The sequence below is a fragment of the Salmo salar genome, chromosome 01 (genome assembly GCF_965601325.2).
Source record: "Salmo salar chromosome 01, fSalSal1, whole genome shotgun sequence".
Taxonomy (NCBI): domain Eukaryota; kingdom Metazoa; phylum Chordata; class Actinopteri; order Salmoniformes; family Salmonidae; genus Salmo; species Salmo salar.
This window is the reverse complement of record NC_138291.1, coordinates 168,497,090-168,524,407: the sequence shown is the minus strand read 5'-3', so window position 1 is coordinate 168,524,407 and position 27,318 is coordinate 168,497,090. Positions and strand designations below refer to the sequence as shown.

At 46.6% G+C, this 27,318-nt stretch overlaps 1 protein-coding gene across 4 annotated transcripts in view; it reads left to right on the top strand.

Moving 5' to 3' along the window:
• The window catches only part of ntng2b (netrin g2b), a 126,884-nt gene extending 99,827 nt beyond the window's left edge, over positions 1 to 27,057 (top strand). For 3 of the 4 annotated variants that reach the window (XM_082956180.1, XM_082956184.1, XM_045693045.2), the window contains 3 exons: positions 22,251 to 22,418; positions 24,374 to 24,508; positions 25,694 to 27,057. In XM_082956180.1, coding sequence (XP_082812306.1) covers positions 22,251 to 22,418; positions 24,374 to 24,508; positions 25,694 to 25,920 — 530 coding nt within the window. In that variant the 3' untranslated portion in view covers positions 25,921 to 27,057. The remainder of the gene's footprint in view (positions 1 to 22,250; positions 22,419 to 24,373; positions 24,509 to 25,693) is intronic. The other variant, XM_082956187.1, reaches the window with a different exon arrangement.
• The last annotated feature ends 261 nt before the right edge of the window (positions 27,058 to 27,318 follow it).

Sequence of the window (27,318 nt, the reverse complement as noted above, 5' to 3'; positions counted from 1 at the left end):
CACAGACAGACAGACAGACAGACAGACAGACAGACAGACAGACAGACAGACAGACAGACAGACAGACAGACAGACAGACAGACAGCAGCAGACGACAGCAGACGACAGCAGACGACAGCAGCAGAGAGACGAGCACAGAGACCGAGCGCAGGCCCGGAGTGTGTGCTGTGAGAGAGAGGGGAGAGAGAGAGAGAGAGAGAGAGAGAGAGAGGAGGGAGTGAGTGTGAATGTTTAAGTGTGCTGTAATGCGGTGTGATTCCGGGAGAGGAACTCCTAGAGGAATGAATAAAAGGGAATTTGATTAGGGATTCTCTCTGTGGAGACACTCTCTGCTCCGAGCGTTTAGATGGAAACCATGGGCAAAGTGGCAACATCAGACCTGACAGACAGCACTGGTCTCTCACTGGTCTCTCATTAGTTAGTCTACAGGCTGACTGGGCTGCCGTTACTTTTTGTGACAAGGAACTAATTTTTCACAAAATATTGCATGTTATAACCGGCACCCTATAGGACTGAATGGGGGACAGTGGTTAAAACAGACTTGTAAAACTTGCAGATCTATATTCGATTTGTTTTAAAACTATTTATTGATTTAAATATATGACATACTGTATGCTTTTAGACTAGTCTTACTGCTTCCAATGTTGTTTCGGTTGAAACAGGGTGGGAGGGGGATGTTTTGGTTGGAGAGGGGGATGTTTTGGGTGGAGAGGGGGATGTTTTGGGTGGAGAGGGGGATGTTTTGGTTGGGGAGGGGGATGTTTTGGTTGGAGAGGGGGATGTTTTGTTTGGAGAGGGGGATGTTTTGGTTGGGGAGGGGGATGTTTGGTTGGGGAGGGGGATGTTTTGGTTGGGGAGGGGGATGTTTGGTTGGAGAGGGGGATGTTTTGGGTGGAGAGGGGGATGTTTTGGGTGGAGAGGGGGATGTTTTGTTTGGAGAGGGGGATGTTTTGGTTGGGGAGGGGGATGTTTGGTTGGGGAGGGGGATGTTTTGGTTGGGGAGGGAGATGTTTTGGGTGGAGAGGGGGACGTTTTGGGTGGGAGGGGGATGTTTTGGTTGGAGAGGGGGATGTTTTGGGTGGAGAGGGGGATGTTTTGGTTGGAGAGGGGGATGTTTTGGTTGGAGAGGGGGATGTTTTGGGTGGAGAGGGGGATGTTTTGGTTGGGGAGGGGGATGTTTTGGGTGGAGAGGGGGATGTTTTGGTTGGGAGAGGGGGATGTTTTGGTTGGGGAGGGGGATGTTTTGGTTGGGGAGGGGGATGTTTTGGTTGGGGAGGGGGATGTTTTGGTTGGGGAGGGGGATGTTTTGGGTGGAGAGGGGGACGTTTTGGGTGGAGAGGGGGATGTTTTGGGTGGGAGGGGGATGTTTTGTTTGTTCGTCAACTTGGAATCTTCTTTCTCACAGAACTTTCAGAACCTTTGCCTTTGACCACCTTCAACCCCCACTACTACCTCCATAACTGAAAGTCAAAGTGAACCTGAAACTACAGCCATAACCCCCACTACCACACCAGAACCAGATCCGATCACAACCGCTACTCAGGAAGCCTCTGCTACTAGTACTCAGGGAGGAGGGCACCTAGAGAAGGTAGAGGTAGTGATAGGTCCAAAATTATAGATAGTAGTTATAGGTAGTGTGTGTGTGTTTATTTCAGCCGTGCAATATCTCTTGTGCATTATCATTGTCAAGCCATCATCTTGGTTGACATTAATGCTATATGTGGCTACTGGCTAGTCCCTCTAGTTCATTCATAGGAGAGAGGGGCGTGGCTGCACAGTATGGACTGTCTGACTGGATTCTTTCTGACTGACTTGGTTTGAGGAGCCCAGATCCGACAGGACCAAACACACACTGTCAAGACCATGAATATAAAGTGGTCCTCAGAACCGGGTCTTGTTCCGACCGACGACGGTCCCAGGCTAAATTTAAACCTGACATCTTGGGAGATGGTGCGCCGCTCGTGTACCTCCAGAAAAGCACTTAGGACGTGGGAAGCAGGGAGGGAGAGACGTGGGAAGCAGGGAGGGAGAGACGTGGGAAGCAGGGAGGGAGAGACGTGGGAAGCAGGGAGGGAGAGGCGTGGGAAGCAGGGAGGGAGAGACGTGGGAAGCAGGGAGGGAGAGACGTGGGAAGCAGGGAGGGAGAGACGTGGGAAGCAGGGAGGGAGAGGCGTGGGAAGCAGGGAGGGAGAGGCGTGGGAAGCAGGGAGGGAGAGGCGTGGGAAGCAGGGAGGGAGAGGCGTGGGAAGCAGGGAGGGAGAGACGTGGGAAGCAGGGAGGGAGAGACGTGGGAAGCAGGGAGGGAGAGGCGTGGGAAGCAGGGAGGGAGAGACGTGGGAAGCAGGGAGGGAGAGGCGTGGGAAGCAGGGAGGGAGAGACGTGGGAAGCAGGGAGGGAGAGACGTGGGAAGCAGGGAGGGAGAGGCGTGGGAAGCAGGGAGGGAGAGGGAATGCCAGGAACGTCGTCTGTGATGTCGTCAGAATTTTCTTTGAGGAAATCCATTAAGTGGTGTTGTTGAACAGCGCAGCACTTTTTAGGCCGACGTCAGGAGCTCCGATAAAGTCACTGATAAGCTGTGATTGAGGAGCAGCTGACTGAAGCACAAATCCCTTTAGGGACTTTTCAAAGACCACAGTGTGGGGATCAAGGTTAGATAGTGACACAAACTTGCATTGTCACATTTGACCAATTAATGCATACTATTTCCTAAAAAGACAATTAAATACATTTTGTTATCAGACATATTGCTCATTATATATACCGCAGTGAGTAGGTCTACTGTATTTTATTTTCAGCTAGGCAAACACTGAGACAGCTATACTGTTGTTAGAGAAGACCACAGTCTAATAAACTACCAGGGTTAGGGTTCATTCCATTTCAATTCGAGTCTATTCAGAAAGTAAACCAAATCCCAATTCCAATTCAACATTTTCCTAATTGAAAAGCACCAAACCTTCCAAACTACACTCTTAGAAGAAAAAACAGTTCCAAAAGGGTTCTTTGTCTGTCCCCATAGGAGCACCTTTTTGGTTCCAGGTAGAAGGTTATACCTGAAACTAAAAGGGTTCAATTCTCCTATGGTTACAGCAGAAGAACCCTTTTAGATACTAAGAGTGTACAGCCTACCACACCGTATCAGTAGCTTTGTCTAAGCTTGACACTCTGATACACTTGACAATGGGCTTCAGATCTGCTATACTTAGAGCTACCACTAAGATGTGATGCTATCTTGCTTTATCTTTTATCTGGTGGTTAGAATATTTTATCTGGCTAGGGCCTGACCCTGATGTTAGGAGCGTCTCGTTACCAGTCTGTGTCTGTGTGTGTGTGTGTGTGGATGGCATATGGCTTGGCACAGTGAAACTCATAAATCATCCTCATCCTCCCCTCTTCCTCCCGAGGAACAGAGGTCTGAGGTCTTACTCTGATGGTGGAACACACACACACACACACACACACACACACACACACACACACACACACACACACACACACACACACACACACACACACACACACACACACACACACACACACACACACACACACACACACCCCACCTTCCATCACCTTCCTACAGGTACAATACATGCTGTGTCTGACCAGGAGTCTACCCCTCTAGGCCTAAGAATAGAACACCCTATAATTCCCAGTCCAGTCATAACAAATGACTGTATCAAGCCCTGCAAACCCTCCACACTCCAGTCCCCATTGACGATATCTCAAGAGTCAACACCATGACCTGTGTGTGTTTCGATTGGGGGGGTGTGCGTGCGTGTGCGCATCTGCATGCGAGCGAGCGTGTGTGCGTGTGAGTGAGCATGTGTATGGTTTTGTCATTGCGTTTGGGTTGGTTTGTGCATGTATGCGTGTGTCTGTACACGGGTAACCATCCTTCTTCCCTACATACAGAATGCACATTCCATCCACACAAGTCTGTCTGCAGAGTGTATGTTGGGGAAGCGTGTTATGCTGTACAATAGGGGAAAGAGAAGCTCCTCTCTGCTTCCCTTCACACAGCGTTGTCTATCCCATTAAACAGCCCAGTAACATGTGTATGGGTCCAGCCACTACACTACAGAAACAGCTCCCTTAGTCTCCTGGGCCTCCCACTGTCACACCCTGACCATAGAGAGCCTTGTTATTCTCTATTTTGGTTAAGTCGGGGAGTGACTAGGGTGGGTAATCTAGTGTGTGTATTTCTATGTTGGCCTGGTATGGTTTCCAATCAGAGGCAGCTGTTTAGCGTTGTCTCTGATTGGGGATCATATTTAGGCAGCCATTTCCCCACTGTGTTTTGTGGGATCTTGTTTTGAGTTAGTGCATGTGAGCACGCCATAGCTTCACGTATTCGTTTATTCTTTATTGTTTTTTGAGGGTTTCATTTAATAAACATGTGGAACCCAGATCATGCTGCGCTTTGGTCCGAGTATGCTTCCAACGTCGATCGTGACACCCACCCAGAGGCAGTCAGCCAGTCAGTCAGTTCCTCCACCAGCCAGTCAGCCAGGTCAGTCAGTCCCTTTCCCAGCCAGTCAGTCAGTCCCTCCTCCAGCCAATCAGTCAGTCAGTCTCACTTCCAGCCAGCCAGTCAGTTAGACCCTCCCCCAGCCAGTCAACCAGTCAGTCAGTCCCTCCCCCAGTCAGTCAGCCAGCCAGTCAGTCAGTCCCTTTCCCAGCCAGTCAGCCAGTCAGTCAGTCCCTCCTCCAGCCAGTCAGTCAGTCTCACTCCCAGCCAGCCAGGCAGTCAGTCCCTCCCCCAGCCGGTCAGCCAGTCAGCTGGTCAGTCCCTTCTATTGAGCAGGTTCAGATGGATAGGGGATAAGCAGTCTAGTGGCTAGCCGGGCTGATCCACTTTGGCCAGATGGGTGTGGGGGAGGGAAAATGAGGGCTGACCAGAGAGACCAAGTCCTAACCTTTGGCCCCCCTTGACCCCTCCCCTTCCTAAAGCTGCCTTTCCAGGTCAGGTTTTGGCAGGTCAAGAGGATTCCCTCTATGCTAAGTAGAAAACACAGACTGACTCTTTAAGCCTTACACTCACACCACAGGTGGCTGGTGTTACCTTAATTGGGGAGGATGGGCTCATAGTAATGGCTGGAAAGGAATTCATGGAATGGTGTCAAACACAAACACAAGGTTTCCATGGGTTTGATAATTTTCCAGTCACCTCATTATGAGCTGTCCTCTCTGCACCAGACTCCTGTTACACACACACAGACCCCATCATGTACAAACAGACCCCATCATGTACAAACAGACCCCACCATGTATAAACAGACCCCATCATGTACAAACAGACCCCACCATGTACACGCAGACCCCATCATGTACAAACAGACCCCACCATGTATAAACAGACCCCACCATGTATAAACAGACCCCATCATGTACAAACAGACCCCACCATGTATAAACAGACCCCACCATGTATAATCAGACCCCACCATGTACAAACAGACCCCATCATGTACAAACAGACCCCACCATGTATAAACAGACCCCATCATGTACAAACAGACCCCATCATGTACAAACAGACCCCACCATGTATAAACAGACCCCATCATGTATAAACAGACCCCACCATGTACAAACAGACCCCATCATGTACAAACAGACCCCACCATGTATAAACAGACCCCATCATGTATAAACAGACCCCATCATGTACAAACAGACCCCACCATGTATAAACAGACCCCACCATGTATAAACAGACCCCACCATGTACAAACAGACCCCATCATGTACAAACAGACCCCACCATGTATAAACAGACCCCACCATGTACAAACAGACCCCATCATGTACATCAGCAAATGTAGAGAAAGCCAGTAGAATTCAACATATTACATAAACATGACCATGTATTAAAACCCAGCCAAATCACATCGTAATAAAGTAGTCCGTAGGAGGACAAACGTTCAAGTAACCATCCTGTCACTCATCTGGGTGTCATTAGGTGTTCTGGGAACAGTCTCTCAATCCCTCCCTGAATCACAATATCATCATTAGCGTTGTGCAAATGGCTGTCTAGAGCCACCGTAACAAATGACAGGGACACCCAGACTGACAGGTGGCATTACGTGTTATTGTGATAATTTATCTTGTCTACATTAACCCAAACAAGTGACAAATTGTCTCATTATGCATAAATGTGTTTGTGTGACAGGAAAGTCACAAAATACAGGGGACGTGGTGGGTTGGAGTGTGTGTTTTTGTATGTGTCCATATATGTACGTGTGTGCTCGCGCATAAGTGTGTCATGTGACTACGTAATAGTCAATTCATCTGTGCTGTCATGAACCGTCTTGTAGCCCATAACAAAAAGGGAGACAACACAGAGATCAAGGAATAACAAAAATATATTTATTAACCAAGGTAAACTATATACAATGAACAATGATGTGTGTAGATAAGCAGTGTGAGTGGCTGTGTGCATAGATGGTGGTAATGAGGGGTGTTGAGGTGCCAAAATAAACACGCAACAAAATGCCACAACCAGGAGAGAGTCTCCTCAATGAATGAGGGAAAGATGTATTTATCCCTGGGACACAACCGAGCCTCCCTCCCAGCTCCACCCACCGTCATACTATTAAGGAAAACGGGAGCAAATAGAAAGAATTTGGCAGACAGAGGGGGAGGGTCGTCACAGTGCAGACAGACAGGACAGGATAGTCAGTTCATCAGTGCAGACAGACAGGCATGTCAGTTCATTTGTGCAGACAGACAGGTACATGTCATCACCAGATTACGTAATTATCCAGATCACTGTTTTTATTTTCTCTGTCACAGTCAGGGTCAATTCCATTTAAATTCCAATCAATTCAGGAAGTACACTGACATTCCAATTCTCTTCAATGCTTTCAATGAAAAAAACTTCATGAATAGCCTGGAATTCAAATGGAATTGACCCCAACCCTGGTCACTGCAAGGTGGCACTGTTTGGTAACTCTGTTCTAGAAAAAGTAGTAGAAAATAAGTCAAAAAACATTATTAGTATCCAATGATTTTGGCAGGGTTCAAAACAAAACAGACATCAACAAATCAGAGCATGTGGAACATGAACCACTCTCTCTTGACCAGAGTCCAGCAGCGCCACTCTCTGAGCATTGACCCTCCCACAGAGACTCCCGGTGGGGAGATTACACTAGACCAGTGCATAGTGTAGCCATAGCCAACTAAGGACTAGAGCTAGATGTTGATTAGCTTGATATTTCAAAAGACAACATCCAGCATGTTATTAATGCTTTAACACAAAGAGCTAGTGGCCTTTGTAGTACACTAGTGTGTGTATTAGCCAATAGGGCTAGGGTGTAGTACACTAGTGTGTGTATTAGCCAATAGGGCTAGGGTGTAGTACACTAGTGTGTGTATTAGCCAATAGGGCTAGGGTGTAGTACACTAGTGTGTGTATTAGCCAATAGGGCTAGGGTGTAGTACACTAGTGTGTGTATTAGCCAATAGGGCTAGGGTGTAGTACACTAGTGTGTGTATTAACCAATAGGGCTAGCGTGTAGTACACTAGTGTGTGTATTAACCAATAGGGCTAGCGTGTAGTACACAAGTGTGTATATTAGCCAATAGGACACACACACTGTCAACCTAAGAGGACCATCAGTAAAATATTGCAGAGTGATCTTCTTCCACAATAGACCAGAGTGGAGCGCACTGGGATTGCAGTGCTGCCAGTACTGAAAGGGTTAACAAGGCACAGCTATTGGGTTAAGTCTGTCTCAGCAGGGTGAAATCACACTGCCATTATGTCTTCACTTCTGTGTGTGCACTTGCTTGCACTTTTCCGTGTGCCTGCATGTGTGTGTGTGCATGCGTGAGTCAGAGAAAAAATAAAAACTAGGCTTTGTTTAGATAAACAATCCGAGGCAGCATTCCTTATATATTTAATGCATTTTAATGAATGAATACATCCCTCATTACCTTGAACATGCTCTCTCTCCTCAAGAGCCCCTCCTTCCGACCAAGGACCCAACCGACTCCACCACCACTCCCCCATTACAGACCCCCGAGACCCCCCCTCACTGACACCCTGCCCCCCCATCACCTACACCTATAGAGCAGGAAGAACTTACAACATCCATCATCATTACCACAGAGGCAACGCCCCCTACGACCACCCCTCAGCCTATCACAGAGGAATCCACACCCCATCCACCAATCGCGGAGGAGCTCACGTCACCTGCCCTGACTGAGAGCCCTCCCCCCACTACAACCCCGTCCCCAACGGACCTGCCTGAGCCAATGGACGTAGAGAGCGAAGAAGGTAAGCCAGACCCATAGAGTAGCAGTTTAGAATAGAGTAGATCTATAGCATTGAATCTAGATCTAGAAATCTTCCTCATTTAGTTGAAAGATTCCTGTGGTGTGGCTTCATAGAAATACAATCTATTCCCTGGCACAAAAAAAGGGCTATTTAAAAAAATAAAAAGAGGAAGTATGTTATATTGCACAATAATCACATCTCATGTCAGAGCTGCTCATTCAATTTGGATAATGATACTGAAACCCAGTTAATGTGGGCTAGCATGAGAGAGAGGGAGAGAGAGAGAGCGCGAGGAAGGCAAAAGAGAGGGTGGAGAGATGGAGATAGGGGCTAGAGAGGGGGAGAGAGAGAGCTAGAGTGAGAGAGTGCATTGACAGTCGTAATAAAGGCCCTAGTTCACGGTTCAGACACTGGGTCCCTGTGGAGCCACTGGTAGAGAGAGAGAGAGAGAGAGAGAGACACACACACACACACACACACACAGAGAGAGATAGAGAGAGAGAGAGAAGGCCGAAACAAACCCCATAGAGAATGGTTTAAAGCTCAGAGAGGGCTTGGACTTGATGAGACTTGCTTTCAACAGACAATGTCATGGGTCTACATTCACAATTTTCTTAATACTCGACAATGAATCATTTCACTTTCTCCTTCACATTAAACACTTGGTGGACTGTGCACAGACTTTTGGTAATCTCCAAATCTACAGCATCTATATTAGGAAGTCATCAAATGTCACGACTTCCTAATATGCTGTATTACACTTGTATGATTTATGTCAAGGAGTTTTGGTGGCTGGAATGGCAGGCTGACAGGCACTGTGAACATGATTCTGTAGGGAGGCAGCCTGCAGTTTTAGTGTTGGGAGTCAGGGAGCTCTAGAGGGTGAACAGTGTCAAACTGCTGCCTGTGACCAGAGCAGATGATTTGAAAGCTCCATCACTGTCCTGCTCTGCTAAGCCGTCCCCTGAACACACACACACGTGCACACATGCAGACACACGCACAAACACACTCCTACGTGCACAGTCGCAATACCTACACACACTCTTGCAGATCTAACCCCAGTTCCCTGTGCGTGTCTGTGTGTGTGTTTGTTTCAGACAGTACGAGTTGAGCTGACGAGCTGATAGAGATTAATACCAGTAGGACGGTGAAGCGCTCTTTCCCCCAAGGCAGCGTGGGTAACTGAGATTAAATGCATTTATGCTCTATGTTGTGCTAGATCACCTGCTGTAACAGCAGTGTCCCTGAGAGCCCACCCACCCAATACAGAGGATGTGTTGGTGTGTACCCCATACAGAGGATGCGTTGGTGTGTACCCCATACAGAGGATGCGTTGGTGTGTACCCCATACAGAGGATGCGTTGGTGTGTACCCCATACAGAGGATGCGTTGGTGTGTACCCCATACAGAGGATGCGTTGGTGTGTACCCCATACAGAGGATGCGTTGGTGTGTACCCCATACAGAGGATGCGTTGGTGTGTACCCCATACAGAGGATGCGTTGGTGTGTACCCCATACAGAGGATGCGTTGGTGTGTACCCCATACAGAGGATGTGTTGGTGTGTGCCCCATACAGAGGATGTGTTGGTGTGTGCCCCATACAGAGGATGTGTTGGTGTGTGCCCCATACAGAGGATGTGTTGGTGTGTACCCCATACAGAGGATGTGTTGGTGTGTACCCCATACAGAGGATGTGTTGGTGTGTGCCCCATACAGAGGATGTGTTGGTGTGTGCCCCATACAGAGGATGTGTTGGTGTGTGCCCCATACAGAGGATGTGTTGGTGTGTACCCCATACAGAGGATGTGTTGGTGTGTACCCCATACAGAGGATGCGTTGGTGTGTACCCCATACAGAGGATGCGTTGTTGTGTACCCCATACAGAGGATGTGTTGGTGTGTACCCCATACAGAGGATGTGTTGGTGTGTACCCCATACAGAGGATGCGTTGGTGTGTACCCCATACAGAGGATGTGTTGGTGTGTACCCCATACAGGAGGATGTGTTGGTGTGTACCCCATACAGAGGATGTGTTGGTGTGTACCCCATAGAGGATGTGTTGGTGTGTACCCCATACAGAGGATGTGTTGGTGTGTACCCCATAGAGGATGTGTTGGTGTGTACCCCATACAGAGGATGTGTTGGTGTGTACCCCATAGAGGATGTGTTGGTGTGTACCCCATACAGAGGATGTGTTGGTGTGTACCCCATAGAGGATGTGTTGGTGTGTACCCAATACAGAGGATGCGTTGGTGTGTACCCCATACAGAGGATGCGTTGGTGTGTACCCCATACAGAGGATGCGTTGGTGTGTACCCCATACAGAGGATGCGTTGGTGTACCCCATACAGAGGATGCGTTGGTGTGTACCCCATACAGAGGATGCGTTGGTGTGTACCCCATACAGAGGATGCGTTGGTGTGTACCCCATACAGAGGATGCGTTGGTGTGTACCCCATACAGAGGATGCGTTGGTGTGTACCCCATACAGAGGATGCGTTGGTGTGTACCCCATACAGAGGATGTGTTGGTGTGTATCCCATACAGAGGATGCGTTGGTGTGTACCCCATACAGAGGATGTGTTGGTGTGTACCCAATACAGAGGATGTGTTGGTGTGTACCCCATACAGAGGATGTGTTGGTGTGTGCCCCATACAGAGGATGTGTTGGTGTGTGCCCCATACAGAGGATGTGTTGGTGTGTACCCCATACAGAGGATGTGTTGGTGTGTGCCCCATACAGAGGATTTGTTGGTGTGTACCCCATAGAGGATGTGTTGGTGTGTACCCCATACAGAGGATGTGTTGGTGTGTACCCCATAGAGGATGTGTTGGTGTATGCGCGCATTGTGTGAACAGGCAAATGCAGCTTCCCTGTGTATGCAGGCGCATGTGTGAGGGGGTGTCAGCTATCTACTTATTCTGAAAATGGGTCAGAGGGGCAAAAGTCAGACATGAGTGGGGGTGGGAGGGTCACACTGATGAAACATGATGACTTGGGGGGTTGGGAACTGCTGCCAGCGTTCCCTCCCTCTGGGGCTCAGCAGCACAATCTGTACTGGGATCAGACGGCGTGGAGGGGGCACCGGCTTGAGGGAAATCCGCAGGGACTGTGTTAGCTACACACTAGCTAACAGGGTAAGCTCCTTCGAGAGGAATAGAGGGCTCTTGTATGTCTCCGTCAAAGAAAAAGCCATTGTATAGATGGGCAATGGCCTCTCTACCATCTCTACGGTAGGCTCTCACACCACACCCCTGTTGATAGAGAATACTTATGTGGTACACCTGGATCCATGCAAAGAAACGGAAGGATTATGCAGAATAGATTTTATGGAACCCATACATCCATTAGGGGGAGTGCTGCCGAATCAATACCTTGTCATTGATTGGTCAATAGCCTGGCCATCTTAAATGTAGCCTGGTCATCTTAAATGTCCAATTTAAAGGAGAACATTTCCCATGTACAACTCTTTCCCCAGCTTCCCTTGGCTGATTAGTAATTCCTAGTTTAGAGGTACTTGTTAGAGAGCTCTTTGAAACTTTCTGGCTGTTTGCAATAATGATCAATTTGCACACACTCCTTTTGGAGGTTGCAATGCTTTTTGTTCAGCTGCTAATAGTGAAGAGGCAGGAGATGCAGGAGAGACTGAGATTCCCTTTGAAGAAGAGGGGGAGGAAGGAGAGGTGAAGGAGAAAGAGACTGAAAAAGGTATAACTTGTTTATTGTAGCCTCAGTAGTATGTGTAGTAGTTGTAGTATGTGGGTACTGTAGTTCTGTGGTACTTTGCGTTGTGTAGAGAGACATGCATATCGGACTGTAAAAGACTACATTGCTCAATGTTCACAGTCACCTCCAAACCCGCTGAAGCAGAGGACAATGCGAAAAGCAATACTCCATCTAAGACAGAACTAGAGAAAGAGGGGGAGGAGGAGAAAGAGGGGGTGGAGGAGAAAGAGGGGGTAGAGGAGAAACAGGGAGTGGAGGAAAAAAAGATTGGAAAAAGGTACAGGCCTAATCGTTGTGCATTGAATTTAGAGTGTAATGGAACATTCACATGTAGAAGACTACTTGTTGCCAAGTTGTTATGAACAGACAGAGTAATACACAGTACTCACTAACTTTCAGGTAAAGAAAAGAAAATTGACGATAGACGAGGTCTGTCAAGAGCCTGTTATTGTCATGGTTCATATTAGCGTCCCATTAGTTAATTGAGCCGTGACTATGATGAAGTAGCCATATGATGTGCAGTACAAAGAAACTGTCTCCTTGGTCCCACCCTGATGGTAAAACTTTTTTTTTTTCTGAGAGTGCTCATGTCTCACTGGTACTCGCACACAGCCGCCCCAAAACCTGAAGCAGAGGACTCTGGGAAAAGCGAGAAGCCCTCTAGGAAAGTGGACGTGATGGAGGAAAAGAACGAGAAGACAACAGAGAAGGAGAGATATAAAGGTTATAGCTTTCTAGCTGTGAAGTCATTTGAGATAATATTGTTTTCCCCATTATAGCTTTCTAGCTGTTTGAAGTCATTTGAGATAAAATTGTTTTCCCCACTCTCTTTCTAGCGTGACCTGTAGATTCTAGCTCATATGGGGGTGAGGCGAAGTGAACGAATTGTGATGTGTCTGTTTTTCGGACCCTTTCTGACATTCACAGTTCCTCCCCAACCTGAGGAAGGGGGCCCTGGAGAGAGTGCATGGCCCTCTGAGGGATTGAGAGAAAAGGAAGCAGTGGAGAAAGAGAAGGAGTTTGAGGCAGAAGGTATCTGTCATTGTGTAGGATTTCAATGGACTTCATTAGTTAGTAGTTTTATAACTCATTGTGTTCCTATGAACTAGACTGGACTCATTATGTACAATAGTATAATGGATGGATGGATGGATGAATAGATGAATTAATGAAAAGAGGACGAACGAAGGAACAAACAAAAACACTAATGAACAAACAAATGAATGATGTGACCTGTTAGTGCTCACAGTCTCTCCTACTCCTGAAGTAGAGGAGACAGGAAAACCCTCTGAGAAAGAAGGAGAGCAAGAGGAGGGGGAAGAGGAGGACACAGAAAGAAACCCTGAAGGTATCTTCTCTAGATGTGCTATACATGTATGGAGCTAGTGTGTAGTGTTAGTGAATGTATCTTCTCTAGATGAGCTGTACATGTATGGAGCTAGTGTGTAGTGTTAGTGAATGTATGAGTTGGTATAGACCAGTGCATAGATGTGTATAGTTCAAAAGCAAATACAAGTTGGAGTACAGTAGATTCTCCTTCAGACATGACCAGTCAATGTGTAGAGCTGTTGATCAGCCGAAGCCTGTCGAAGTTGGAGCTACTGGGAGCAGTCAGTCAGACAGTACTAATCAGCCCGTAGAGCAATAGATTTCAGATCTCTCACTCTTCCTCTGTGGTGATCCAGAGGAAGTTCCCAAAACCCCTGAATGGGAAATCTGGGGTCAGGAGACCTTAGAGCCCCCTGGGGGAGAGGAGAAGAAGAGGAAGAAGAAGAAGAAGTGGGAGGAGGAAGAAAGTGAAGAGGAGAGAGAGTTTGCAAAAAAGAAAGGTAGAACTCAAGTACCGTACATTAGCTAGTGTGTAGTGTACATACCATGTAGGCTAAGATCCGGTAGACTCCACCTCTCCCAAGCCATATCCTTAATACTGTATAACTAGGTGATGATGACCAACCCATAAAGATGAAATTAGCTGGTTTAGAACTGCCCTCAAGCAAGATGTCCGACAAACTGTTCCATTCCAAGACATTGGGACTCTGCTCCATAAAATCACCCTTTCTAGATGTATATCTCTATGGACCTACCTCTCCATACAATGCATTTAGAAAGGATTCAGACCCCTTCACTTTTTCCACATTTTGTTCCGTTACAGCCTTATTCTATAATGGATTCAATTGTTTTTTTCCCTCATCAATCTACACACAATACCCCCTAATGACAAAGCAAAAACTGGTTTTTACTCAGTTCTTTGTTGAAGCACCTTGGGCTGTGATTACAGCCTCGGGTCTTCTTGGGTATGATGCTACAAGCTTGGCACACCTGTATTTGGGGAGTTCCTCACATTCTTCTCTGCAGATCCTCTCAAGGAGCGTCGCTGCACAGCTATTTTCAGGTGTCTCCAGAGATGTTCGATCGAGTTCAAGTCCGGGCTCTGACTGGGCCACTCAAGGACATTCAGAGACTTGTCCCGAAGCCACTCCTGCGTCGTCTTGGCTGTGTGCTTAGGGTCGCTGTCCTGTTGGAAGGTGAACCTTCATGTGCCTTTTACTGAGGAGTGGCTTCTGTCTGGCCACTCTACCATAAAGGCCTGATTGGTGGATGGTTGTCCTTCTGGAAGGTTCTCCCATCTCCACAGAGAAACTCTGGAGCTTTGTCAGAGTGACCATTGGGTTCTTGGTCACCTTCCTGACCAAGGCCCTTCTCCCCCGATTGCTCAGTTTGGCCGGGCGGCCAGCTCTAGGAAGAGTCTTGTTGGTTCCAAACGTCTTCTATTTAGGAATGATGGAGGCCACTGTTCATGGGGACCTTCAATGCTGCAGACATTTTTTGTCACCTTTTCCCAGATCTGTGCCTCGACAAAATTCTTTCTCAGAGCTCTACGGTCAATTCCTTCGACCTCATGGCTTGGTTGTTTCTCTGACATGCACTGTCACCTGTGGGACCTTATATAGACAGGTGTGATCGTTTCCAAATCATGTCCAATCAATTGAATTTACCACAGGTGGACTCCAATCAAGTTGTAGAAACATCAAGGATGATCAACGGAAACAGGATGCACCTGAGCTCAATTTCGAGTCTCATAGCAAAGGGTCTGAATAGTTATGTAAATAAGGTATTTCTGTTTTTTATTTTAAATACATTTGTAAAAACCTGTTTTCGCTTTGTCATTATGGGGTATTGTGTGTAGATTGACTCAGGTTGGATCCATGAAACCCATCTAAAACAAAGATTTGTTCATCTCATAAAGGGATTCTCAAGCTCTTGATCTCAGGAGGAGAGCCTGAGGCCAGACAGTTGTATGGGATCATATACGATGATTTCAAAGGTAAGACAATGAACAAGAATAGCTAGCAGGGGAGTGACAGGATGCTTACAGGACACTGGAGCGCCATGGAATCCTGTTTTCTAGGCTTACCATCAGTGGTGCTAGTGGAGTAGCTAGCATTGAGTTAGTGAAGAGTTAGTAGAGTGTTATCGAGTCAGTAGAGTTAGTAGAATGGTTTTGTGTTAGTTGATTAGCATTGAGTCACTAGACTCAGTTGAATAGCATTGACTCAGAGTTAGTTGAATACCATTGAGTCAGTAGAGTTAGTTGTATAGCATTGAGTCAGTAGAGTTAGTTGAATAGCATTGAGTCAGTAGAGCTAGTTGTATAGCATTGAGTCAGTAGAGTTAGTTGAATAGCATTGAGTCAGTAGAGTTAGTTGTATAGCATTGAGTCAGTAGAGTTAGTTGAATAGCATTGAGTCAGTAGAGTTAGTTGAATAGCATTGACTCAGAGTTAGTTGAATAGCATCGAGTCAGTAGAGTTAGTTGTATAGCATTGAGTCAGTAGAGTTAGTTGAATAGCATTGAGTCAGTAGAGTTAGTTGAATAGCATTGAGTCAGTAGAGTTAGTTGAATAGCATTGAGTCAGTAGAGCTAGTTGTATAGCATTGAGTCAGTAGAGTTAGTTGAATAGCATTGAGTCAGTAGAGTTAGTTGAATAGCATTGAGTCAGTAGAGCTAGTTGTATAGCATTGAGTCACTAGAGTTAGTTGAATAGCATTGAGTCAGTAGAGTTAGTTGAATAGCATTGAGTCAGTAGAGTTAGTTGTATAGCATTGAGTCAGTAGAGTTAGTTGAATAGCATTGAGTCAGTAGAGTTAGTTGAGTAGCATTGAGTCAGTAGAGTTAGTTGTATAGCATTGAGTCAGTAGAGTTAGTTGAATAGCATTGAGTCAGTAGAGTTAGTTGAATAGCATTGAGTCAGTAGAGTTAGTTGAATAGCATTGAGTCAGTAGAGCTAGTTGTATAGCATTGAGTCAGTAGAGTTAGTTGAATAGTATTGAGTCAGTAGAGCTAGTTGTATAGCATTGAGTCAGTAGAGTTAGTTGAATAGCATTGAGTCAGTAGAGTTAGTTGAATAGCATTGAGTCAGTAGAGTTAGTTGAATAGCATTGAGTCAGTAGAGCTAGTTGTATAGCATTGAGTCAGTAGAGCTAGTTGTATAGCATTGAGTCAGTAGAGTTAGTTGAATAGCATTGAGTCAGTAGAGCTAGTTGTATAGCATTGAGTCAGTAGAGTTAGTTGAATAGTATTGAGTCAGTAGAGCTAGTTGTATAGCATTGAGTCAGTAGAGTTAGTTGAATAGCATTGAGTCAGTAGAGTTAGTTGAATAGTATTGAGTCAGTAGAGCTAGTTGTATAGCATTGAGTCAGTAGAGTTAGTTGAATAGTATTGAGTCAGTAGAGCTAGTTGTATAGCATTGAGTCAGTAGAGTTAGTTGTATAGCATTGAGTCAGTAGAGTTAGTTGAGTAGCATGGAGTCAGTAGAGTTAGTTGAATAGCATTGAGTCAGTAGAGCTAGTTGTATAGCATTGAGTCAGTAGAGTTAGTTGAATAGCATTGAGTCAGTAGAGTTAGTTGTATAGCATTGAGTCAGTAGAGTTAGTTGAGTAGCATGGAGTCAGTAGTAGAGTAGTATCGAAGAGAACAGTATGTGGACAGTATTTGGAAATGGTCTCTGTCTGAATGACCAGATTGGTGTCAAAAACTGTGGAAAGATTCCATCTCTCTGCATGTTTTAGTTCTTCCTTCTCTGACTGTCATTTCTCATCATCATGTTGGTATTGTTTGGCTCACAAGGTAAGCATCAAGATGTCCTAGTTACTGTCACTATCTTGTCATTGCTATCACTATTCACCATTAAAACAGGTCAATTAGCTCCCTGTCCAACACTTCTCGTAATGATTTGTGTCAGATATCATTTCGTCCCCCAGATTTAAAAACTGTCCACGAATATAGGCCTACGAAACATTCAAAATAACAGTATCTCCCTTGTTACTATTTTATTTTACAGCCTTGCATAAATAAAGTCCCATCTTGACTTTGCATATATTTGTGGAACTTTGTCCTGGTGCTCTCTCTCTCTGCCGTCTGTGGAGTAATTGGGCAGTTATATATAATTACCGTGTAATGTTTCTCCCCTAACCTTTCTTTTATAGCTGAGAGAAGCATTTTATGTGTGTGTGCCTGTGTTTGTGTGTGCATATGTGTGCGTGTCTGTGTGTGTGTGCACGAGAGAATGTGTGTGTTTTATGTGACTCTCTTCTCACCGGCGGTTCTCCCCTCTCAAAACAGCCCATAAATATTTCAGCGGCGTCATCAACCAAACAATAATAAAATAATAATTTGACGGCTGATTAAACAGCTAAACTTAGACTTTTTAATGTGTATTTAAATATGTATTTGCATAAACATGCTTGGTAAACTCCTCTTTAGAGGACAGCGATGCCTTCTAGCGCACACACACACGTCGCAGCCGACTTCTGAAGCTTAATAAAACCTTAATTATGTACAAACCTCAGCCAAGAATATCACAGGAAGGATTCACTCACACACACACACTTTGGTTGGGGACGCGCTACATTGAGATTTGGTCTGTAAATACATGAATAAAACCAGGTGATTATGACATATGGGTTTTTAGCTTCCTGGTTTACCATATTAAATTCAATTTAGTTGAAGGAAGTCAACCTCTATAAGTGGACTGCACAGATTGAGGAGTATAGAACAGACAGTATCATATGTACAAGCAGGTATAGCTTCTGTTCCAAATGGCACCCTATACCCTACATAGTGCACTACTTTTGACCACAGTCCTATGAGCTCTGGTCAAAAGTAGTCCACTACATAGGGAATGGGATGCAGTATAGACACTACATAAGCATCAGATCGATAGAGAAGAGATGAAGACCTACTGTATAATGGGAGGTAGAAGTTGTGTCAGGAATGAGGACCTTCTTACACCAAGCCTCTTTATTCTTCCCTGCATTAAAACACAAACAATTCCCTAACCACAACACACACACGGGCATGCACACACACAGGACAACACACACACAACCTCCCCCAAAATACACACACACACCAGTATAGACTGCTGTCAGTAGAGCTTGATGAAGCCCAGTCAGCGTTCCCCTGTCTTGGGGAGGTGGGAAGGGGGGAGTTATCTGAAGTCTGTCTTTAACAAGTTGTGAGTCAGACACTAAGATAAAAGGCATCCTCATCGATTCATTGACTCGCAGATGGACAAACGCAGGGCACGATATTTGCAGCGTTCCCAAATCATTCATACCCTAAAGCTACCGTAACTGTTTCTTACAATAAGGGCCACGACGACTGGATGTGATTTCAACCAATTCTGGTGGTCCAGAGAGACCGTTTCTCAATGGGATCATTCTCTAGCCTTCTTTGGTCCTAACCATCCTCTAACATTTCCCACCTATTGTATGCCATGTCTCCACCATACCACAACCTTGCTACAACCATCTCTAACATTTCCCTCCTATGCCATGTCTCCACCATAACAACTCCTATGCCATGTCTCCACCATACCACAACCTTGCTACAACCATCTCTAACATTTCCCTCCTATGCCATGTCTCCACCATAACAACTCCTATGCCATGTCTCCACCATACCACAACCTTGCTACAACCATCTCTATGGCTCATTATGTAATACGATACCATACAATATACTGTCCATTTATATGGACATTCATTTTGTGAAGTCAGCATACAAACCAATACGCAACCTCTCTGTTCTTAGACTGTCCCACTGTTCATCACCCCAACTCTCCTCTCTGTTCTCAGACTGTCCCACTGTTCATCACCCCAACTCTCCTCTCTGTTCTCAGACTGTCCCACTGTTCATCACCCCAACTCTCCTCTCTGTTCTCAGACTGTCCCACTGTTCATCACCCCAACTCTCCTCTCTGTTCTCAGACTGTCCCACTGTTCATCAACCCAACTCTCCTCTCTGTTCCCAGACTGTCCCACTGTTCATCACCCCAACTCTCCTCTCTGTTCTCAGACTGTCCCACTGTTCATCACCAACTCTCCTCTCTGTTCCCAGACTGTCCCACTGTTCATCAACCCAACTCTCCTCTCTGTTCTCAGACTGTCCCACTGTTCATCACCCCAACTCTCCTCTCTGTTCTCAGACTGTCCTACTGTTCATCACCCCAACTCTCCTCTCTGTTCTCAGACTGTCCCACTGTTCATCACCAACTCTCCTCTCTGTTCCCAGACTGTCCCACTGTTCATCACCAACTCTCCTCTCTGTTCCCAGACTGTCCCACTGTTCATCACCCCAACTCTCCTCTCTGTTCTCAGACTGTCCCACTGTTCATCACCCCAACTCTCCTCTCTGTTCCCAGACTGTCCCACTGTTCATCACCCCAACTCTCCTCTCTGTTCTCAGACTGTCCCACTGTTCATCACCCCAACTCTCCTCTCTGTTCTCAGACTGTCCCACTGTTCATCAACCCAACTCTCCTCTCTGTTCTCAGACTGTCCCACTGTTCATCACCCCAACTCTCCTCTCTGTTCTCAGACTGTCCTACTGTTCATCACCCCAACTCTCCTCTCTGTTCCCAGACTGTCCCACTGTTCATCACCCCAACTCTCCTCTCTGTTCTCAGACTGTCCCACTGTTCATCACCCCAACTCTCCTCTCTGTTCCCAGACTGTCCCACTGTTCATCACCCCAACTCTCCTCTCTGTTCCCAGACTGTCCCACTGTTCATCACCCCAACTCTCCTCTCTGTTCCCAGACTGTCCCACTGTTCATCACCCCAACTCTCCTCTCTGTTCTCAGACTGTCCCACTGTTCATCACCCCAACTCTCCTCTCTGTTCTCAGGCTGTCCCACTGTTCATCACCCCAACTCTCCTCTCTGTTCTCAGACTGTCCCACTGTTCATCACCCCAACTCTCCTCTCTGTTCTCAGACTGTCCCACTGTTCATCAACCCAACTCTCCTCTCTGTTCTCAGACTGTCCCACTGTTCATCACCAACTCTCCTCTCTGTTCTCAGACTGTCCCACTGTTCATCACTCCAACTCTCCTCTCTGTTCCCAGACTGTCCCACTGTTCATCACCCCAACTCTCCTCTCTGTTCCCAGACTGTCCCACTGTTCATCACCCCAACTCTCCTCTCTGTTCCCAGACTGTCCCACTGTTCATCACCCCAACTCTCCTCTCTGTTCTCAGACTGTCCCACTGTTCATCAACCCAACTCTCCTCTCTGTTCTCAGACTGTCCCACTGTTCATCACCAACTCTCCTCTCTGTTCCCAGACTGTCCCACTGTTCATCACCAACTCTCCTCTCTGTTCCCAGACTGTCCCACTGTTCATCACCAACTCTCCTCTCTGTTCTCAGACTGTCCCACTGTTCATCACCCCAACTCTCCTCTCTGTTCCCAGACTGTCCCACTGTTCATCACCAACTCTCCTCTCTGTCCCCAGACTGTCCTACTGTTCATCACCCCAACTCTCCTCTCTGTTCTCAGGCTGTCCCACTGTTCATCACCCCAACTCTCCTCTCTGTTCCCAGACTGTCCCACTGTTCATCACCCCAACTCTCCTCTCTGTTCCCAGACTGTCCCACTGTTCATCACCCCAACTCTCCTCTCTGTTCCCAGACTGTCCCACTGTTCATCACCCCAACTCTCCTCTCTGTTCCCAGACTGTCCCACTGTTCATCACCCCAACTCTCCTCTCTGTTCTCAGACTGTCCCACTGTTCATCACCCCAACTCTCCTCTCTGTTCCCAGACTGTCCCACTGTTCATCACCCCAACTCTCCTCTCTGTTCCCAGACTGTCCTACTGTTCATCACCAACTCTCCTCTCTGTTCTCAGACTGTCCCACTGTTCATCACTCCAACTCTCCTCTCTGTTCTCAGACTGTCCTACTGTTCATCACCCCAACTCTCCTCTCTGTTCTCAGACTGTCCCACTGTTCATCACCCCAACTCTCCTCTCTGTTCTCAGACTGTCCCACTGTTCATCACCCCAACTCTCCTCTCTGTTCCCAGACTGTCCCACTGTTCATCACCCCAACTCTCCTCTCTGTTCTCAGACTGTCCCACTGTTCATCACCCCAACTCTCCTCTCTGTTCTCAGACTGTCCCACTGTTCATCACCCCAACTCTCCTCTCTGTTCCCAGACTGTCCCACTGTTCATCACCCCAACTCTCCTCTCTGTTCTCAGACTGTCCCACTGTTCATCACCCCAACTCTCCTCTCTGTTCCCAGACTGTCCCACTGTTCATCACCCAACTCTCCTCTCTGTTCTCAGACTGTCCCACTGTTCATCACCCCAACTCTCCTCTCTGTTCTCAGACTGTCCCACTGTTCATCAACCCAACTCTCCTCTCTGTTCCCAGACTGTCCCACTGTTCATCACCCCAACTCTCCTCTCTGTTCTCAGACTGTCCCACTGTTCATCAACCCAACTCTCCTCTCTGTTCTCAGACTGTCCCACTGTTCATCACCCCAACTCTCCTCTCTGTTCTCAGACTGTCCCACTGTTCATCAACCCAACTCTCCTCTCTGTTCCCAGACTGTCCCACTGTTCATCACCCCAACTCTCCTCTCTGTTCTCAGACTGTCCCACTGTTCATCAACCCAACTCTCCTCTCTGTTCCCAGACTGTCCCACTGTTCATCACCCCAACTCTCCTCTCTGTTCCCAGACTGTCCCACTGTTCATCACCAACTCTCCTCTCTGTCCCCAGACTGTGAGTGCTACGACCACTCTATCCTCTCTGTTCCCAGACTGTGAGTGCTACGACCACTCTAACTATCCTCTCTGTTCCCAGACTGTGAGTGCTACGGCCACTCTAACTATCCTCTCTGTTCCCAGACTGTGAGTGCTACGGCCACTCTAACTATCCTCTCTGTTCCCAGACTGTGAGTGCTACGGCCACTCTAACCGCTGCAGCTACATAGACTACCTGAACATCGTGACGTGCGTCAGCTGCAAGCACAATACCAGAGGACAGAACTGCCAGCACTGCAGACTGGGCTACTTCAGAAACGCTTCCGCCGAACTAGACGACGAGGGTGTCTGCATCGGTCAGTCACTGTGTGTGTGTGTGTCTGCATTTATTGCAGAATAATCATTAGGCATTATGTGTGTTACACAAAGACGTCAAGACGTCATTGACGTCATCCACCAAGACGTCATTGATCAGAAATACAGTTTAGCGAGATCAGCATCTCCAAACAAACTGCCAGAAAAAAACTGCTAAACAGATAAAAACACTGACTCACTGAGATCAGACTATTAATCCTCCTGGATTCTCTGTGGAGCTGAATGTAGATCAGACTACTAATCCTCCTGGATTCTCTGTGGAGCTGAATGTAGATCAGACTATTAATCCTCCTGGATTCTCTGTGGAACTGAATGTAGATCAGACTACTAATCCTCCTGGATTCTCTGTGGAGCTGAATGTAGATCAGACTATTAATCCTCCTGGATTCTCTGTGGAACTGAATGTAGATCAGACTACTAATCCTCCTGGATTCTCTGTGGAACTGAATGTAGATCAGACTACTAATCCTCCTGGATTCTCTGTGGAACTGAATGTAGATCAGACTATTAATCCTCCTGGATTCTCTGTGGAGCTGAATGTAGATCAGACTATTAATCCTCCTGGATTCTCTGTGGAACTGAATGTAGATCAGACTATTAATCCTCCTGGATTCTCTGTGGAACTGAATGTAGATCAGACTATTAATCCTCCTGGATTCTCTGTGGAGCTGAATGTAGATCAGACTATTAATCCTCCTGGATTCTCTGTGGAGCTGAATGTAGATCAGACTATTAATCCTCCTGGATTCTCTGTGGAACTGAATGTAGATCAGACTATTAATCCTCCTGGATTCTCTATGGAACTGAATGTAGATCAGACTATTAATCCTCCTGGATTCTCTATGGAGCTGACTGTAGATCAGACTATTAATCCTCCTGGATTCTCTATGGAGCTGACTGTAGATCAGACTATAAATCCTCCTGGATTCTCTGTGGAGCTGAATGTAGATCAGACTATTAATCCTCCTGGATTCTCTGTGGAGCTGACTGTAGATCAGACTATTAATCCTCCTGGATTCTCTGTGGAGCTGAATGTAGATCAGACTATTAATCCTCCTGGATTCTCTGTGGAGCTGAATGTAGATCAGACTATTAATCCTCCTGGATTCTCTATGGAGCTGAATGGAGATCAGACTATTAATCCTCCTGGATTCTCTGTGGAACTGAATGTAGATCAGACTATTAATCCTCCTGGATTCTCTATGGAGCTGACTGTAGTGTTGATGTAGTCCATCTGCAGGTGAGAGGTGGGGTGCTGGAGGACGGTAGGAGGGGGGCTGAAGGAGGGTAGGAGGGGGCTGAAGGAGGGTAGAAGGCGGGTGGGAAGAAGGTAGGAGGAGAGCTGGAGGAGGGTAGAAGGTAGGAGGGCTGGAGGAGGGTAGCAGAAGGGTGAGAAGAGGGTAGGAAGGGAGCTGGAGGAGGGTAGAAGGTAGGAGGGCTGGAGGAGGGTAGCAGGAGGGTGGGAAGAGGGTAGGAGGAGAGCTGGAGGAGGGTAGAAGGTAGGAGGGCTGGAGGAGGGTAGCAGGAGGGTGGGAAGAGGGTAGGAGGAGAGCTGGAGGAGGGTAGAAGGTAGGAGGGCTGGAGGAGGGTAGAAGGAGGGTGGGAAGAGGGTAGGAGGAGAGCTGGAGGAGGGTAGAAGGTAGGAGGGCTGGAGGAGGGTAGAAGGGGGGCACAAGGGGAGTCGGGAGGATAATCCTGTCACAGTGGGGGCAGGTCCAGGCCTTGGAGTCAGCACAAATGAGGGCCCCATTAGCTCACCTGCCAGGCTACTGGCACACAGAGACTGGCATTGAATCAATACAGGAGAGGGAGAGAGAGAGATTTACACATGCACACATACACCAAATTAACTGAATTTACAAATAGATCTATTTTCTAACATGCCTGCCTCCCTCCATCTTTCTCCATTCCTCTCCCTCTATCCCCCTCTCCCCAGAGTGTAACTGTAACCAGATGGGTTCTGTCCATGACCGGTGTAATGGGACAGGCTTTTGCCAGTGTAAAGACGGCGCTACGGGGTCCAAGTGTGATGACTGTTTCCCTGGGTACTACTGGAAACAAGGCTGTTACTGTGAGTATACAGGGGGAGATATGCACTTGGGTGTGTGTGTGGTGTAGATATGTGTGGGGGGGAAAGATAGTGTATGTATGTGGGGGGGGGGGGGTGTATGTGTGGGGAATATGTCACACGACAGTCATAGTAACCTTTAGCATCCCCTGCTCCTTTCATTAACACCTTAACCCTTCTTCCCCCTATCATATACCATAGAGTCAGGGCCAGTCTCAAACACATACAGCCCCAGCCTCCTTTTCTCTCTGAGGCTGGCTTTGGAATCCCTCCTTACTGCTGTTTGTTAGTTAGCCAATTGGGTCAATCAGTAGAGCACAGTGGATCCCATATTGGATTAAGGTGAGAGAGTAAAAATGTTTTCGGTGGCATAAACATGCAATGGAATGATACACAGAGAGAGATCCAGAACATAAAAGCTTTGAGCATGCTTTTGTCATCATGCCCTACAAATCTTCACAGGTCTTTACGTCACACACCCGTACACACGCACGCACATGCACACACATGATGCATGCACACACGCTGATACACACACACACACCCTTTCTTGTAAACACACTGCGTCTTTAGGCCAAATATCTTGTACAGTATAAAAACTACCAGCATGTTATTCCCCACCCCATTTACAGCTTTTTCATTCAGCCTATGATTTACAGACAACTAAGAAATGTATAAGAGTCTTCTGAACAAAAATAGAGACATTACTCTGATTCAGAGAAAGTGCATGCTCCAAAACAAACTGGAAAAAATATGGCAGAAAAGAGAAGGCAGGTGCTATTCGTTGCCGAGCTCGAGGATAGGATAATTAATATTTTCTTCTTTCTTCCCCCTCTCTCTTTCTATCGATATACTTTCATTGCTCCCTTCATCTCTCTTCCCCATCTTGTTCTTTCTGTGGCAATACTCCTCTTCTCATCTTCCCCCGATCGCTCTCTCCTATCTTACTCCCTTTATTCTCTTTGCTCTTTACTCCCCCATCCTACTTTTATCTTTCATGGAACCTTGTTTTGCCACTATCTCCCTCTCTTTCCCGCATCCCTTTTTCTCATTCGCCTTCAATCACCTTCCTCAACCTCCTCTCTCGCTTTCATCCTCTTCTTCTCTCCCTACACCTTCTCTACCTCTATCCTCACCTTCTCGATCACTTCATTCACCTCTTTCTGCTTCTCCCCCTCTCTCTCACAGCCAATGTGTGTGACGAGGAGCTGCTCCTATGTCAGAACGGCGGGACCTGCTCCCAGAACCAGAAGTGTATCTGTCCCCCAGAGTTTAAGGGCGTGCTGTGCCAACAGTCACGCTGCGAGGGGGACAAGGCCTGCAACACGGCCTGCACCGCCCACCTCCACTTCCTCGCCCCCCTACTGCTCTGCGTCCTGCTACCCCACCTTCTGGCCACTTTAACTGCACACTGAGTCACCTGCTGCCCCCTCAAACACAGGGGGAACTGTTGTGTGTGTGGATCCTTAGAGAGGGAAGGTTGGGAAAGGTCTGCAAATACACCCCCCCCCCCCCCCACACACACACACACACACACACACCTCACTGACTCGGGGAACGTGTGAGAGTAAAACAAGAGAATGACTTCAGAGAGAACAGAGGAAGGTGGAGGAAAATCAGACAACCAAACCCCCTGTCTCTCTCCCTTTAATCTTGAGCTGGAGGAATCTCGATCTCATACCAAAAAGCATAATTATTATTAAATGAGCTAACGACTGTTCGTTTAACACTTTAAATCACTACTGTTCACTATGAAGAAAAGGGAGGGAGGAATTGCTGATGTAACACAAGTACATTTCCTTTGTCTTAATTCATTGAGTTAATGTGCCCCTCTTCTCTTGAGACCCTGCACTTACTGCTCCAGACAGACAGACAGACAGACAGACACAGACAGACAGACAGACAGACAGACAGACAGACAGACAGACAGACAGACAGACAGAGACAGACAGACAGACAGACAGACAGACAGACAGACAGACAGACAGACAGACAGACAGACAGACAGACAGACAGACAGACAGACAGACAGACAGACAGACAGACAGACAGACAGACAGACAGACAGACAGAGCGTTTGGCTAGACTTGGGGAGGGCTGGGCTGGGATTCGCTGCTGACGTCTATGTAGAATATACTGTAAACCAGGTTTCATATCTTCGACTCAAAATAACAGACTTGTTTTCACCTTTTCCATTTTTTAATTTTTATTTCATCATCTTCTTCAGTCGTTATTGCATGTTACGTGCCCACCGACAGACGCTGAGATTATACATAATTATTACAATATCCAGAGGGTTATCAATATTAAGATTTTAGTCACTATTATGGTTGTTATAGGAATGAGTCGCCACAGTTTAGCAAGATTTTATCTTCACACAGTATTCAGGAGTAAAACAGAATTTAAACTTATCAGTCTGAAAGGAGAGAAAAAAGAAATCGACAAAGTATCAATATAATATGACATTATTTGAATAGTTTTTGTAGAGATTATTTTTGTTTGAAGTTATAATAAATGAACTATTCCAGAGGAGCATTTTATTACACTGTAAACTTTACAGTAAATGTGTCTGTTATTTGCTTTTACTTGTACATTCTTTCAAGAGAACAAATGTGTCACTACCAACCAAAACTGGCAGTTGTCTATTCCAGAGTGGAAGTGTCTAGGTTGCTGAAAAGTCAAAAAAGATTACCTAATTTATTGGTAGGGGAGTGGGGTAAGTTTCTAGGAAACCGTACACAAAATGAATCATGTGACCAAATATCTAGAAAGAGGTCATCGGGACTGTGAAGGAAACATCCACATGGAAAAAA